Source organism: Scomber japonicus, chromosome 18, assembly GCF_027409825.1.
Source record: "Scomber japonicus isolate fScoJap1 chromosome 18, fScoJap1.pri, whole genome shotgun sequence".
Classification (NCBI taxonomy): domain Eukaryota; kingdom Metazoa; phylum Chordata; class Actinopteri; order Scombriformes; family Scombridae; genus Scomber; species Scomber japonicus.
The window spans coordinates 30871738-30883134 of NC_070595.1; the positions used below are offsets into that span (position 1 = coordinate 30871738).

The 11397-nt window shown below is 42.0% G+C and overlaps 1 protein-coding gene across 1 annotated transcript; it reads right to left on the minus strand.

Annotated features, from left to right (window-relative positions):
• Positions 1–622: 622 nt before the first annotated feature.
• LOC128379395 (NLR family CARD domain-containing protein 3-like) lies at positions 623–10687 on the minus strand. Its single transcript, XM_053339012.1, has 11 exons — positions 10414–10687; positions 10298–10327; positions 8509–8616; positions 7276–7338; positions 6300–6407; positions 5956–6018; positions 3867–5661; positions 3473–3646; positions 3058–3231; positions 2126–2172; positions 623–1230 (listed from the first exon to the last, which is right to left on the minus strand). Exons 1-11 carry the CDS (start codon positions 10685–10687, stop codon positions 623–625), a joined length of 3444 nt encoding a protein of 1147 aa, XP_053194987.1.
• Positions 10688–11397: the final 710 nt, after the last annotated feature.

The window sequence follows — 11397 nt, forward strand, 5'->3', positions numbered from 1 at the left end:
CTGCTCATGTGGGACTGTTGGGTCTCTTTAAAGCAAAGAGTCTAGACCTGCTCTGTTGATTTGGAGCTATATAAATAAAGATTGAATGGATCTGAAATGTTCTATTGGTGCTGTATTGATCCAAATGATTTTCAGTGTGTATTAAACCATTTAAACTACAAACATTTTGACTGGAATTGATAACGTTAATGATGACTACGACATTTAAGTTCCCTTAAAGTGATCCTGATACCCGCTGAGTCCTTCATTAGATTCCCATTAACACATGTAGGTCTGTGTATCAGGTGTGTAGTAGAGACAGTATAGAGCGTTGAGGAGGCGTCGTGGCTGCTGAACTGCTAAGCGCGCTAACTCAGATTCACCATGACTTCACCACCACAGACGGCTCGTAGTTGATGTGGCAGTGGGCCAATCACATATTGCATTCAATCCAAGAACGATTGCATTGATTGGCTGTGAGCAAGTTCATACAAATAGTCATATTTTCTAGCTCTGGGTGCAAAAAGGATCGATTGCAAGTAACGCAGGAAACAACAAACAATCTGACAGAAATCCAACCCGATCCTAACATCAGTCTGTGATGAATCGGACAGTGTCTTCTCCGCTTGGGTGCATGATGTGTTCATATTTGATTCATATCCATCCCTCTTCCTCCATCCAGCCTGCATAGAGACACTGAGGAGCTATCATTCAGCAGGTTCAGATCAAACTCAAACCCAACTCCAAACCCAGCACACAGAGGTTCAGTGAATGTGGTGTTGAAGGTGTGGAGGTGGATCAGTGTGTCAGAGGAGACTCTGTAGAAGGACAGAGTGCCAGCAGGACAGTCCACATACACTGCTACTCTGTCAGAGACAGAGGAGGAGGAGAAGAAGGAGGACGAGGAGGAGATGGATGTTCTTCTCTTATTGTGATAGACAGAGTAACGACCATCAGAGCAGAACAGACTCCAGGACTGATTATTACTTCCAAACCTGCAGTCATCACTGCGTCCTTTCCTGCTGATTCTTCTGTAACTCACTGATATATTAACTGTTCCTCTCCACTCGACCTCCCAGTAACAGTGACCAGTCAGATCATTTCTACACAGCAGCTGAGGCCAGAAGTCAAATCTGTCTGGATGATCACGATATGACTGACGCTCCTCCACACGTTTCACCTTCCTGTTGTTATCAGACAGTTTGAGTTTTCTGCTTATTGTGTTTGGATCCAGTTCCAGTTCACAGGCATCTGATGGAGAGAATGAGACACAACACGTTGAGATGTTTAGGTCTGTGTCTGGACATCGTTATCGTTTTACATTCAGGTTGAAGATGTCAAACGTTCAGGTGACTTTGCTACAAAAATCAAACTTCATGGGTGGTACGATTGTTGTTTTAGTGAAACGTAACTTTGTATTGAAAGTCAATGTGAAGATGCTGTGAAAACGCGTCTAATGAACGATTTCAGATTCAGGTGTGTAATATGGTACGAACCCTTTCACATAAGTGCAGAGACAATGAGCAGAGAAACAACCTTGTTTTAAAACCTTTAACCCAAGCTTTCTTTTGGTTTATGTGTTTAAATTTGTAATCCCAGTTTTGTAAAATCGTACATTCAGATTTTTGCCTGCAAACTCTGTTCTGTAAGTTTGTGTCACAGACGCAGTCAGAACTTTATAAGAAAGTATTTCTTTCGCATAAACCCGAGAATGGATGACATTAAATGGTGAGTAGAGGCAGCACGTTTAGTGTCTGAGTGTGATGGTACATTATGCTGAACCATCAGACAGCAAAATGCTGCATTTCAGCTTTTAAGTTACTCTATTAAGTTACAATCCTTCAGATTTCAGTTCTTTTTACACAGTTTCACTGCTTCAGCAATATTCTTGTTTCATATTAGTATTTTAAATGGACCTCTATCTTTTTGAAGAGTTTAATTACTTTGTACTTTTAAGCTTGTTTCTGACTTTGTGACTTTATTTTTTTCTTGTCTTATCTATATTACAGCTGATTCATATTCATTATTGCCCTTTGCAAGGATAACAGAGTTGTATTGGATTGAACTGAAACTGAGTGACTAAAGGGAAGTGGCATGGGCATTTGTTGTTTTCCTCTCATGAATCAAACTGTATAAACATACTTACATTTCTTTACACCAGGTTTCAGCCTCTGCTCTCCACCATGATCCAACCTGCAGGAGAAACACGGTCAGACACACACTGGTGGTGCTGGCTGGATTAGTACCCCCAGGGGCCTCTGGGCCCCTTCAAAATAAGAGTCACTAAGCGAAAGACGCAATTTATCACACTGATACCAAGATATAATGCACTTGACAACTTAACTCCCACACACAGGCCTATAGCAGCATCACACCACATGAAGCAAACAGTTTATCCAAAATGTATATATATTTATTTATTACATTATCTGATCACCCAGTCAACAGATACTACTACTAAATGCACCCACAGAATAATGGTTCTTACCATCAGAGGTTCCTCTTTCTTTCTCTTTGTAAAGTTATAGATCAGGTGCTCAAAGTCCAGCTCCTTCACAAACTGCCTACATATCTGCCGATGATCCAGAGCAGACAGACGCTGTGTATATTTAAACAAACTGAGTCTCTTCATCTGTTGAACAGCAGCTGCCTCAAACGGCTGCTGCTACAGTTGTTAGTCTGGTTCTGAACCTCTGAACTCCCCCCATCTCCTGTCCAGTCTGTTACCTATAGAGAGTCCGTACCTGAGAGTGTCTACCTGTCTGTCCATACCTGAGAGTGTCCACCTGTCTGTCCATACCTGAGAGTGTCCACCTGTCTGTCCATACCTGAGTGTCCATCTGTCTGTCCATACCTGAGAGTGTCCACCTGTCTGTCCATACCTGAGAGTGTCCACCTGTCTGTCCATACCTGAGAGTGTCCACCTGTCTGTCCATACCTGAGAGTGTCCATCTGTCTGTCCATACCTGAGAGTGTCTACTTGTCTGTCCATACCTGAGAGTGTCTACCTGTCTGTCCATACCTGAGAGTGTCCACCTGTTTGTCCATACCTGAGAGTGTCCACCTGTCTGTCCATACCTGAGAGTGTCCAGTCTCCAGTGTGGATCCTCCAGTCCAGCAGACAGAAGCTTCTCTCCTGAGTGTCCTGGATGATTGTAGCTCAGGTCCAGCTCTCTCAGATGGGAGGGGTTGTTCCTCAGAGCTGAGGCCAGAGAAGCACAGCCTTCCTGTGTGATCAGACATCCTGACAGCCTGCATTTGTTTATAACATTTACTTTATTTTACACATAGAAAGTACTTCATTATAGAATGCACTTTATTAACCATCATAAACAGTTAATTCAATAATAGCTTGTCTGTGATGATCTGCTTTGTGTTACTCAGGTATCATATCAGTATTATCACAAGTATTTCCCTAGTTTTTACTGATATTACCCTGCATGCAGAGCAGGATTTAAATGGTAATCTGCTCAGAAAAAACGTAAATCCTGACCTGAGACTTTCCAGTGTACAGTGTGGACTTTCCAGTCCAGCAGAAAGCTGCTTCACTCCTGAATCCTGCAGGTTGTTGTCACTCAGGTCCAGATCTCTCAGACTAGAGGACTGGGAGCTGAGAACTGAGGACAGAGCTGCGCAGCTCCTCTCTGAGAGGTGACAGCCACTCAACCTGAAGAAGAGTAAAGCTGGATTTATATTTTGGCATTAAGTGTCAACTTGAACTCATGACTGCTACAAATTTAGGTTTTCAAACTTCACCATGGCTGACATACTTCTCTGATGACAGTAGACATTGATCAGAGTGAAGACAACATGGAGCAAATGTTATACATAAAAGCTGAAACATTTTGTTTTAATCATCACATTTAAGTTGATCTCCAAACACCTACAGAGCTTTGTTGGAGGCTTTGACCACTGGCAGCAGCCTCAGAAGAGCCTCCTCTGAAGCAGAGTATTTCTTCAGGTCAAACACGTCCAGATCTTTTTCTGATGACAGTAAGATGAAGACCAGAGCTGACCACTGAGCAGGAGACAGTTCATCTGCAGAGAGACTTCCTGATCTCAGGAACTGTTGGATCTCCTCCACTAGAGAACGATCATTCAGTTCATTCAGACAGTGGAACAGATTGATGCTTCTCTCTGCAGACACATTCTCACTGAGCTTCTTCTTGATGTACTCGACTGTTTTCTGATTGGTCTGTGAGCTACTTCCTGTTTGTGTCAGCAGACCGCGTAGGAGAGTCTGATTGGTCTGCAGTGAAAGACTCAGGAGGAAGCGGAGGAACAAGTCCAGGTGTCCATTTGGACTCTTTAAGGCTTTTTTCACAGCGTGTTTGTGGACTTTTGTTGTTGATGTTTTTCTGAAACACATTTGCAGACTTTGGACTTGTGACACGGACATCACGTTCTTGTTGTAGTTTGTGAGTGAAATGTTCACGTGAACAGCAGCCAGAAACTCGTGGATGTTCAAGTGATTAAAGCAGAACATCTTTCTCTGGATGTTGAACTTCCTCTGGCAGCTCAGCTGTCTGAAGATGTGAGTGAACACTGTAGAGTACTCTGAGGCAGCTCTCAGATGAAGGCCGCTGTTTTGAAGGTCTTCCTCGTCAAAGATTTTGTTGTTTTTCAGTAGCTGTTGAAAAGCTAATTTAGCCAGTGACTGAAGGTACTGAATGCACTTGTCCAGGCTGCACGTTTGCTTTGCCTGGTTAATCTGAAGCAGCAGGAAGTGGATGTACATCTCAGTCAGGGTCTTGGGCAGCTCTCCTCCCTCTCTGCTTTTCAACATATCCTCCAGAACTGTAGCAGTGATCCAGCAGAAGACTGGGATGTGGCACATGATGTGGAGGCTTCGTGATGTCTTGATGTGGGAGATGATGGTTCTGGCCTGCTCCTCATCTCTAAATCTCTTCCTGAAGTACTCCTCCTTCTGTGGGTCAGTGAACCCTCTGACCTCTGTCACCATGCCAACATACCAAGGAGGGATCTGATTGGCTGCTGCAGGTTGTGTGGTTATCCAGAGGTGAGCAGAGGGAAGCAGTTTCCCCCTGATGAGGTTTGTTAACAACACTTGTACTGTGGTGGACTCTGTCACATCCAGACAGGGATTTGCTTTGGTCGCGAAGTCTAACTGAAGATGGCTCTCATCCAGTCCGTCGAAAATAAACAGAAGTTTGATTTCACTGTGGTCAACATTTCTGGAGCTCTGTAAAGTTGTGAAGATGTCATTAAGAGTTTCCTCCTTAATGCTGTTGGTTTCTGGGATACATGTGTGAATGAGCTCCGCCAAACTAAACCTCTCTGTCCTCCAGAAATTCAGCTGGCGGACAGCGAATGGAAACACAAGATGCAAATCTTGATTCTCTCTTTTTTCAGCCCAGTCCGACACAAACATCTGCACAAGGAATGATTTGCCAAAACCTGTGATCCCATTGGTCAACACTGTTCTTACATGTGTGCCTTGTCTGCAGAGGTGTTTGAAGATGTCGCTGGGTTTCATTGGTTCTCCTGATGTCACGTTGGCGTTTCCGTTCCGCCCGTCTGCGATGAAGAGCTCTACATTCACGCTGTGCTGCCTCTCGGCCCACGCTTTAAACCTGTCCTGGAGCTCAGACTGCAGTTTGAGATGGAGCGATGTGTCGGAGGGTGGAGGCTCTGGTACTGGCATCATCACACGTTGCTCCTCTGTGAAGAACAAAGTAACACCCATGAAAAATAACTGTGACAGTATGGAACGCCAATCCAAGTGAAGTTCGTATCATAACTGAAGAATCTTCACTGTGTCAAACGTTAAATTCAGGAAGAACAACAGCTGAGATTCAATTCCAGATTTTTTAGTAAAGCTTTTATCTAATCTAATTTTTATGAGAAAAAAGAAAGTTGAATTATATCAACCTCACATACAGTGCAAGGCTTGTTCAAACACTAACCCACACGCACACTGGCTCCAGTCCACAATATCAATTCAAATATACTCACCGAATGTGCTGCAGCAGGTTTTAGGTTCCTCACAGCAGCTGTTGCATGAACACAACTCTTCAGCTGAAACATAAATCATATCAACCTGCTTTCATTTTAAACTTCTTTTGCATTTTTTCAGGTAATAACTGATTTAAAATCTGTGTGCCATCAATTTAAAAACGCCTAAGTCTAGACAAATAGCACCAAGCCTTTATTTTGGATACAGGTGAAGTTTATAACCACAGTATATTCTTTATTATTTGTTTTGGTTTGTATGAGTTGTAGTACCTGCAGCTCAGTTTTAGAAGAGTAGAAATGTAAAAGTATAATAGTAGTAAAGAGGTTTGTGAGAAGGACTTTACCTTCAGTGTGTCTGCTGACAGGTGTGAGGTCAGGAAGCAGAGCAGTCTGTGGCTCAACACATGAAGCTTCTTTATTCTCTGAAGTCTCTCCAACATCACTGATTTCCACTGAAAGGAAGAAACATATCAGAAGGTGACATTAGACCTGTTGACTGTGCTGCTGACTCATTTATTGCTGGTCATATTGGGACTCATTACTTTTGAGTTATTATTTATAATTTATGTGTTAAGTAGCATTTATTGAAAATCCTAATAAATCCTGTTGTTATGTCACATTATATATATGTTGATGTTGATCAGCTATGCTCTGTTACTCGTTCATGTTCCCTCTAGAGCTGCAGCCAATGATTATTGGTTAATGTGATGATGTCACATCCTGCCTGAACTTTGTGTTTGTGTTTTAGTTCCTGTTTTTTAATGTTTTTTCTTTGTGTTTCTGTATCTTTACTTCCTGTGGTTTCTTGCCTCAGTTGATTTCTTCATGTGCTTCACATGAGTCCTGTGTGTGTTACTCCTTTTGTGTTTAAGTCTTTGGTTTCTGTTCAGTTTCTGTTGAGCTTTCATCACTTGTGTTATTCATTAGTTGTGGAAATAAAACTTTTTCTGCAGACTTGGCTTCAGTGTCCTGCATCTGGATCCACCTGCTCAGCTTTGCATGACAAGGATGCAACCAGTTATTCACTAAATCAGAGACTAATGCCTGGCTCTGGGGTTCAGGCCCACTGCCACAGATTTTGGGCCCCATGAAAAGATATGGCACTGGGCCCCACCAGCCATGCTCAGTTGCTGTAAGCAAACCTCCGGATGCAAACTGACTCATTTACAGCTTTAAATAACCTCTACCTGTGCATGCTTGCAAATCATTTGTAGTCTAAAACTAACTGTATAATAGTTTTCTTTTTTATGAATAATAATAAAAACAAACTTCTCCTTCTGTGAAGTTTAATGACACGTCATCCAACACACTGCTGCTCACCTCTTTCTTCAGTTTGCAGTAGGGAGGGTTCATCATGGTGGGGGGGCAGAGCAGCTGCTGAGCCTGAAACAGCAGCAGGGATACTCAGTTAGTTAGAATAGCTGCTAAAAGTTGAGCTACATTGATTGACTGTGACATAAAAGAGCAGTGAAAAGCAAACACAATGAGCAGTAACTAATGTTAGAGGAGCTAAACTAACCTGAACCTGTTTCACTGTGGACTAAACCTCACAGCTTAGTTTCCACTCATAGATTAGACCAGAGGTGTCAAACTCCTTTTCATTTGAGGGCCACATACAGACCAATTTGATCTCATGTGGGCCGGATCATTAAAAAGATGGAAGGAAGGAAGGAAGGAAGGAAGGAAGGAGGGAAGGAGGGGAGGAAGGGAAGGAAAGGAAAGGAAAGGAAAGGAAAGGAAAGGAAAGGAAAGGAAAGAAAAGGAAAGACAGGCAAAAGGAAGGAGGGAAGAAAGGTAGGAAGGACAGATGGAAGGAGGGAAGGAAGGAAGAAAGGGAGGAAGGAGAGAAGGAAGAAAGGGAGGAAGGTTCCTACCTTCTTTCCTCCCTCCCTCCTACCTTCCTTCCAAACTTACTTCTTTCCTCCATCCTTCTTTCCTACCTTCCTTATTTCCTTTCCTTCCTCCCTTCCTTCCTTGACTCGAACACAACAGGAGGGTTAAATCTCCTTGGCCTCTGACAGCTTGTGACACATTGATTCTATTTATTTGATTTGATTGTTTTTATTGTATGGCTGTTTATTTCTATTCTATTTTTATTACATTTCATATGCAACTCTATATCTCGTGAGCCGTTATGCCTTTTATCATGTCTTTTCTTCTGTATAGCACTTTGGTCCACTGTGGTTGTTTTAAAATGCTTAACACATAAAGTTGGATTGGACTGGACTCTAAAACTTACTTTTGATCTGCAATCTTTAACAGAGACAATTAAACCAAGAAAAGAACAGATTTCTTTCTTTCACGTTTGAATAGAACAAGATGCAGCTGCAGCTGATTGACGGCCAGAGGAAACATCAAGCCTTTGTTTGTGGATACAGGTGCAGTATACAACCACAGTATATTCTTTATTATTACATTATATTTTCTGCTGTAGTTGATATTTACTGCATAAAAAACAGGTTTGTATGAGTTGTAGTACCTGCAGCTCAGTTTTAGAAGAGTAGAAATGTAAAAGTATAATAGTAGTAAAGAGGTTTGTGAGAAGGACTTTACCTTCAGTGTGTCTGCTGACAGGTGTGAGGTCAGGAAGCAGAGCAGTCTGTGGCTCAACACATGAAGCTTCTTTATTCTCTGAAGTCTCTCCAACATCACTGATTTCCACTGAGAGGAAGAAACATATCAGAAGGTGACATTAGACCTGTTGACTGTGCTGCTGACTCATTTTGGCAGGGGGGCGATCATCGCTGCTTGCAGCTTTAATTCTTCTTCTTGTTAGGGCCCGAGCCCACGAATGGCGGGCGAAGCCCTGTTGTATCTGTAAAGATTATTATGGCCCGAGCACTAAACAGTGCGAAGGCCCTATTGTAATCGTAGTGATTATTGTTCTAGTGCTGACAAAACAAACGCCTTTGAGACAGCCTAAACGTGCCCCAAAACTCAGAAGCATCTCGAGATATTGGAGATGAAAAGTTATCAGAATCTTTTTCATGACTTATTCCTGTCCATAAAGCAGGAAGTCCTTATAACTCCTACAGACATTGTCCCATCTACACCAAATTCATCATGCATGTAGAGGGTCCTGCCCTGAACACATCTATGCATCAATACTGTGTCAAATACACAGCGCCACCTACTGGACACAGGAAGTCAGCCTCACATGACAAACATTATCCGATTTATATGAAATTTACAGGATGTGTTCTCCACATCATGCACTGCAACATGACATATAATTGGTGGGTGATCTCTAGCACCACCTAGTGGACACAGGCAGTGTGAGTTAGCCCCATCACACAATGTTGACCTGTTGACTGTGCTGCTGACTCATTTATTGCTGGTCATATTGGGACTCATTACTTTTGAGTTATTATTTATAATGTATGTGTTAAGTAGCATTTATTAAAAATCCTAATAAATCCTGTTGTTATGTCACATTATATATATGTTGATGTTGATCAGTAGGACTCAGCGGAGACATAAAGGAGGAGTTGTGGTTGTCCAGTCAGTGTGGAGAGCAAGGTCTAGTGCAGAACTCAGCCTTTTCTTTGATTTCCACAGTTTTTTTGTTCTCAGTATTGTTTTGTTGTTGTTATTTTCATGTTTTTTAACTTTTTGCCAGACCTGCACAGGACTGTTACATAAATACACCTGACCGCTCGGCCAACCTAACACTCCTGCAGCTCTACTTCTTTATTTCAGTCACTATTGTAATATTTCAGTGAGTCAACCTGTTTACTAAGGAACCAAATATATTATTTTTTTAAGTCATTATTACTGAATGATAATCACTCCAGTTATTATATAGCTTTTTATTTCTCTAACCCACATCCTCCTCTGTTTCAGGTATCTCTCCTCTCTAATAATTAACTCATTCTCAAGCCTTTGACGAGCTTCAGCTACTTCATAACAAGTTAATAATTAGAGTCAGGAGTGTTAGAGCAGATACCTGAAACATGCAGTAGCTCTCAAGGAGCCACTGTTCTTTAAACAGTTAAGAGATAGTTAAGTGCAGCTGTCTCTGGATGTTCTCACACTAGGCCCGGTTGCCTTGTACTGTGCCCGAGCATGATTGTCACCCCCTCACTCCCCCATTCCCACACTCCACCCACTGGCCTGCACTCACATTGCATCTACTCTTGCAACAATCTGGTCTGAGCATCCCTACGTCATCACACTGCAATCTTTCATGTTGAAAAAAGAGCTCGTACAGCACGACGGAGTTCATCATTACACTTCGAGACCTGGACAAGACATGGATCACTTCCTGTGAGATAACCTGACTAAAAACCATTTATCATACATGTGTAATATTTAGGGAGCAGGTGTTCAGGGGTTTGCTCACCTGCACCAGGTGCTGCACCAGCTGACTGACCTGCAGCACATAGACATCAAATCAATTATCAGTAGTTAGTTATTAGTTAGACTGCTCAGTCTGCGTGATGTGTTTCTAGGACTGACCTTCAGCTTCAGATTCAGATTCAGACAAACTCTCCACCAGATCATTCCTCTTCATCCTCTTTAAAACCTTCCTGGCCACCTCCACACACTGCTGCCTGTAGGTCTGCACCATCAGGTCCACTGTGTCCGGCCGGTCTGCCGTCTCCAGTCGGCTCTTTGGGATCACTGGGAAGTCCTTCAGGAAGTCGGCCTGCTGCAGGTACCATTTGAAGGTTTTTAGCTCCCTGTTGTCCAAATCCTCCAAAGCTTCCAGCAGCTTGATGGCGTTCGCCATCGCTGCTCAAATCAGAGGAAGTCTTCAGTAAAACGTCTAAAATAATTTCTATCTGTCAGCATTTAAAAACCTGTTTTCCTGCTTTGTTCACAGACATATAACATCGTGATCAAACCTTCATAAAGTAATTGCCCTAAAAGCCGTTAGTACACACTGAAGTCTGCAAGTCTTTGTGGTTTCTGCAGCAGCACCTGACAGGAAGCTACTAATTTGTAACTACATCCTGTTTAGTTACTATGGTTACCATAGTAACTATAGTAACTCACACTGCTGAAGCTCAATAGAAGCTGATCAGAGTCTTTAAATACATTTTGAAGCATCTTTTAACAGTCAGTGTGAAAAGGAGGAATGATTACAGCAAGGAAACCTCAGTCATGGCTCATGTTAAGCTTTCACCACTAGATGTCACCATTTATTGTCAGTTCAGTTGTACGAGTATGAACTTCTACAGAAATAATATATTACAAAACAAAAAGCAATGAAAGGTATAAAAGCTGATTTTATTATTTAGTGATGACGTCACTGCTGAAAACACTTTGTCCTGTTAGTGCAGATGTATTTGTTCAGAGACTTACAAAATAAGAAAAATGGACATTTAGGTAAATTAAACTGTTTTTAACTACTTTCATCTCATTTTATCGTCTATTTAAATTCTGTTTAAGTATCTTTTTTTGCATTTGTTGATTTGTATTTCTTGTCTTGTATGTTTT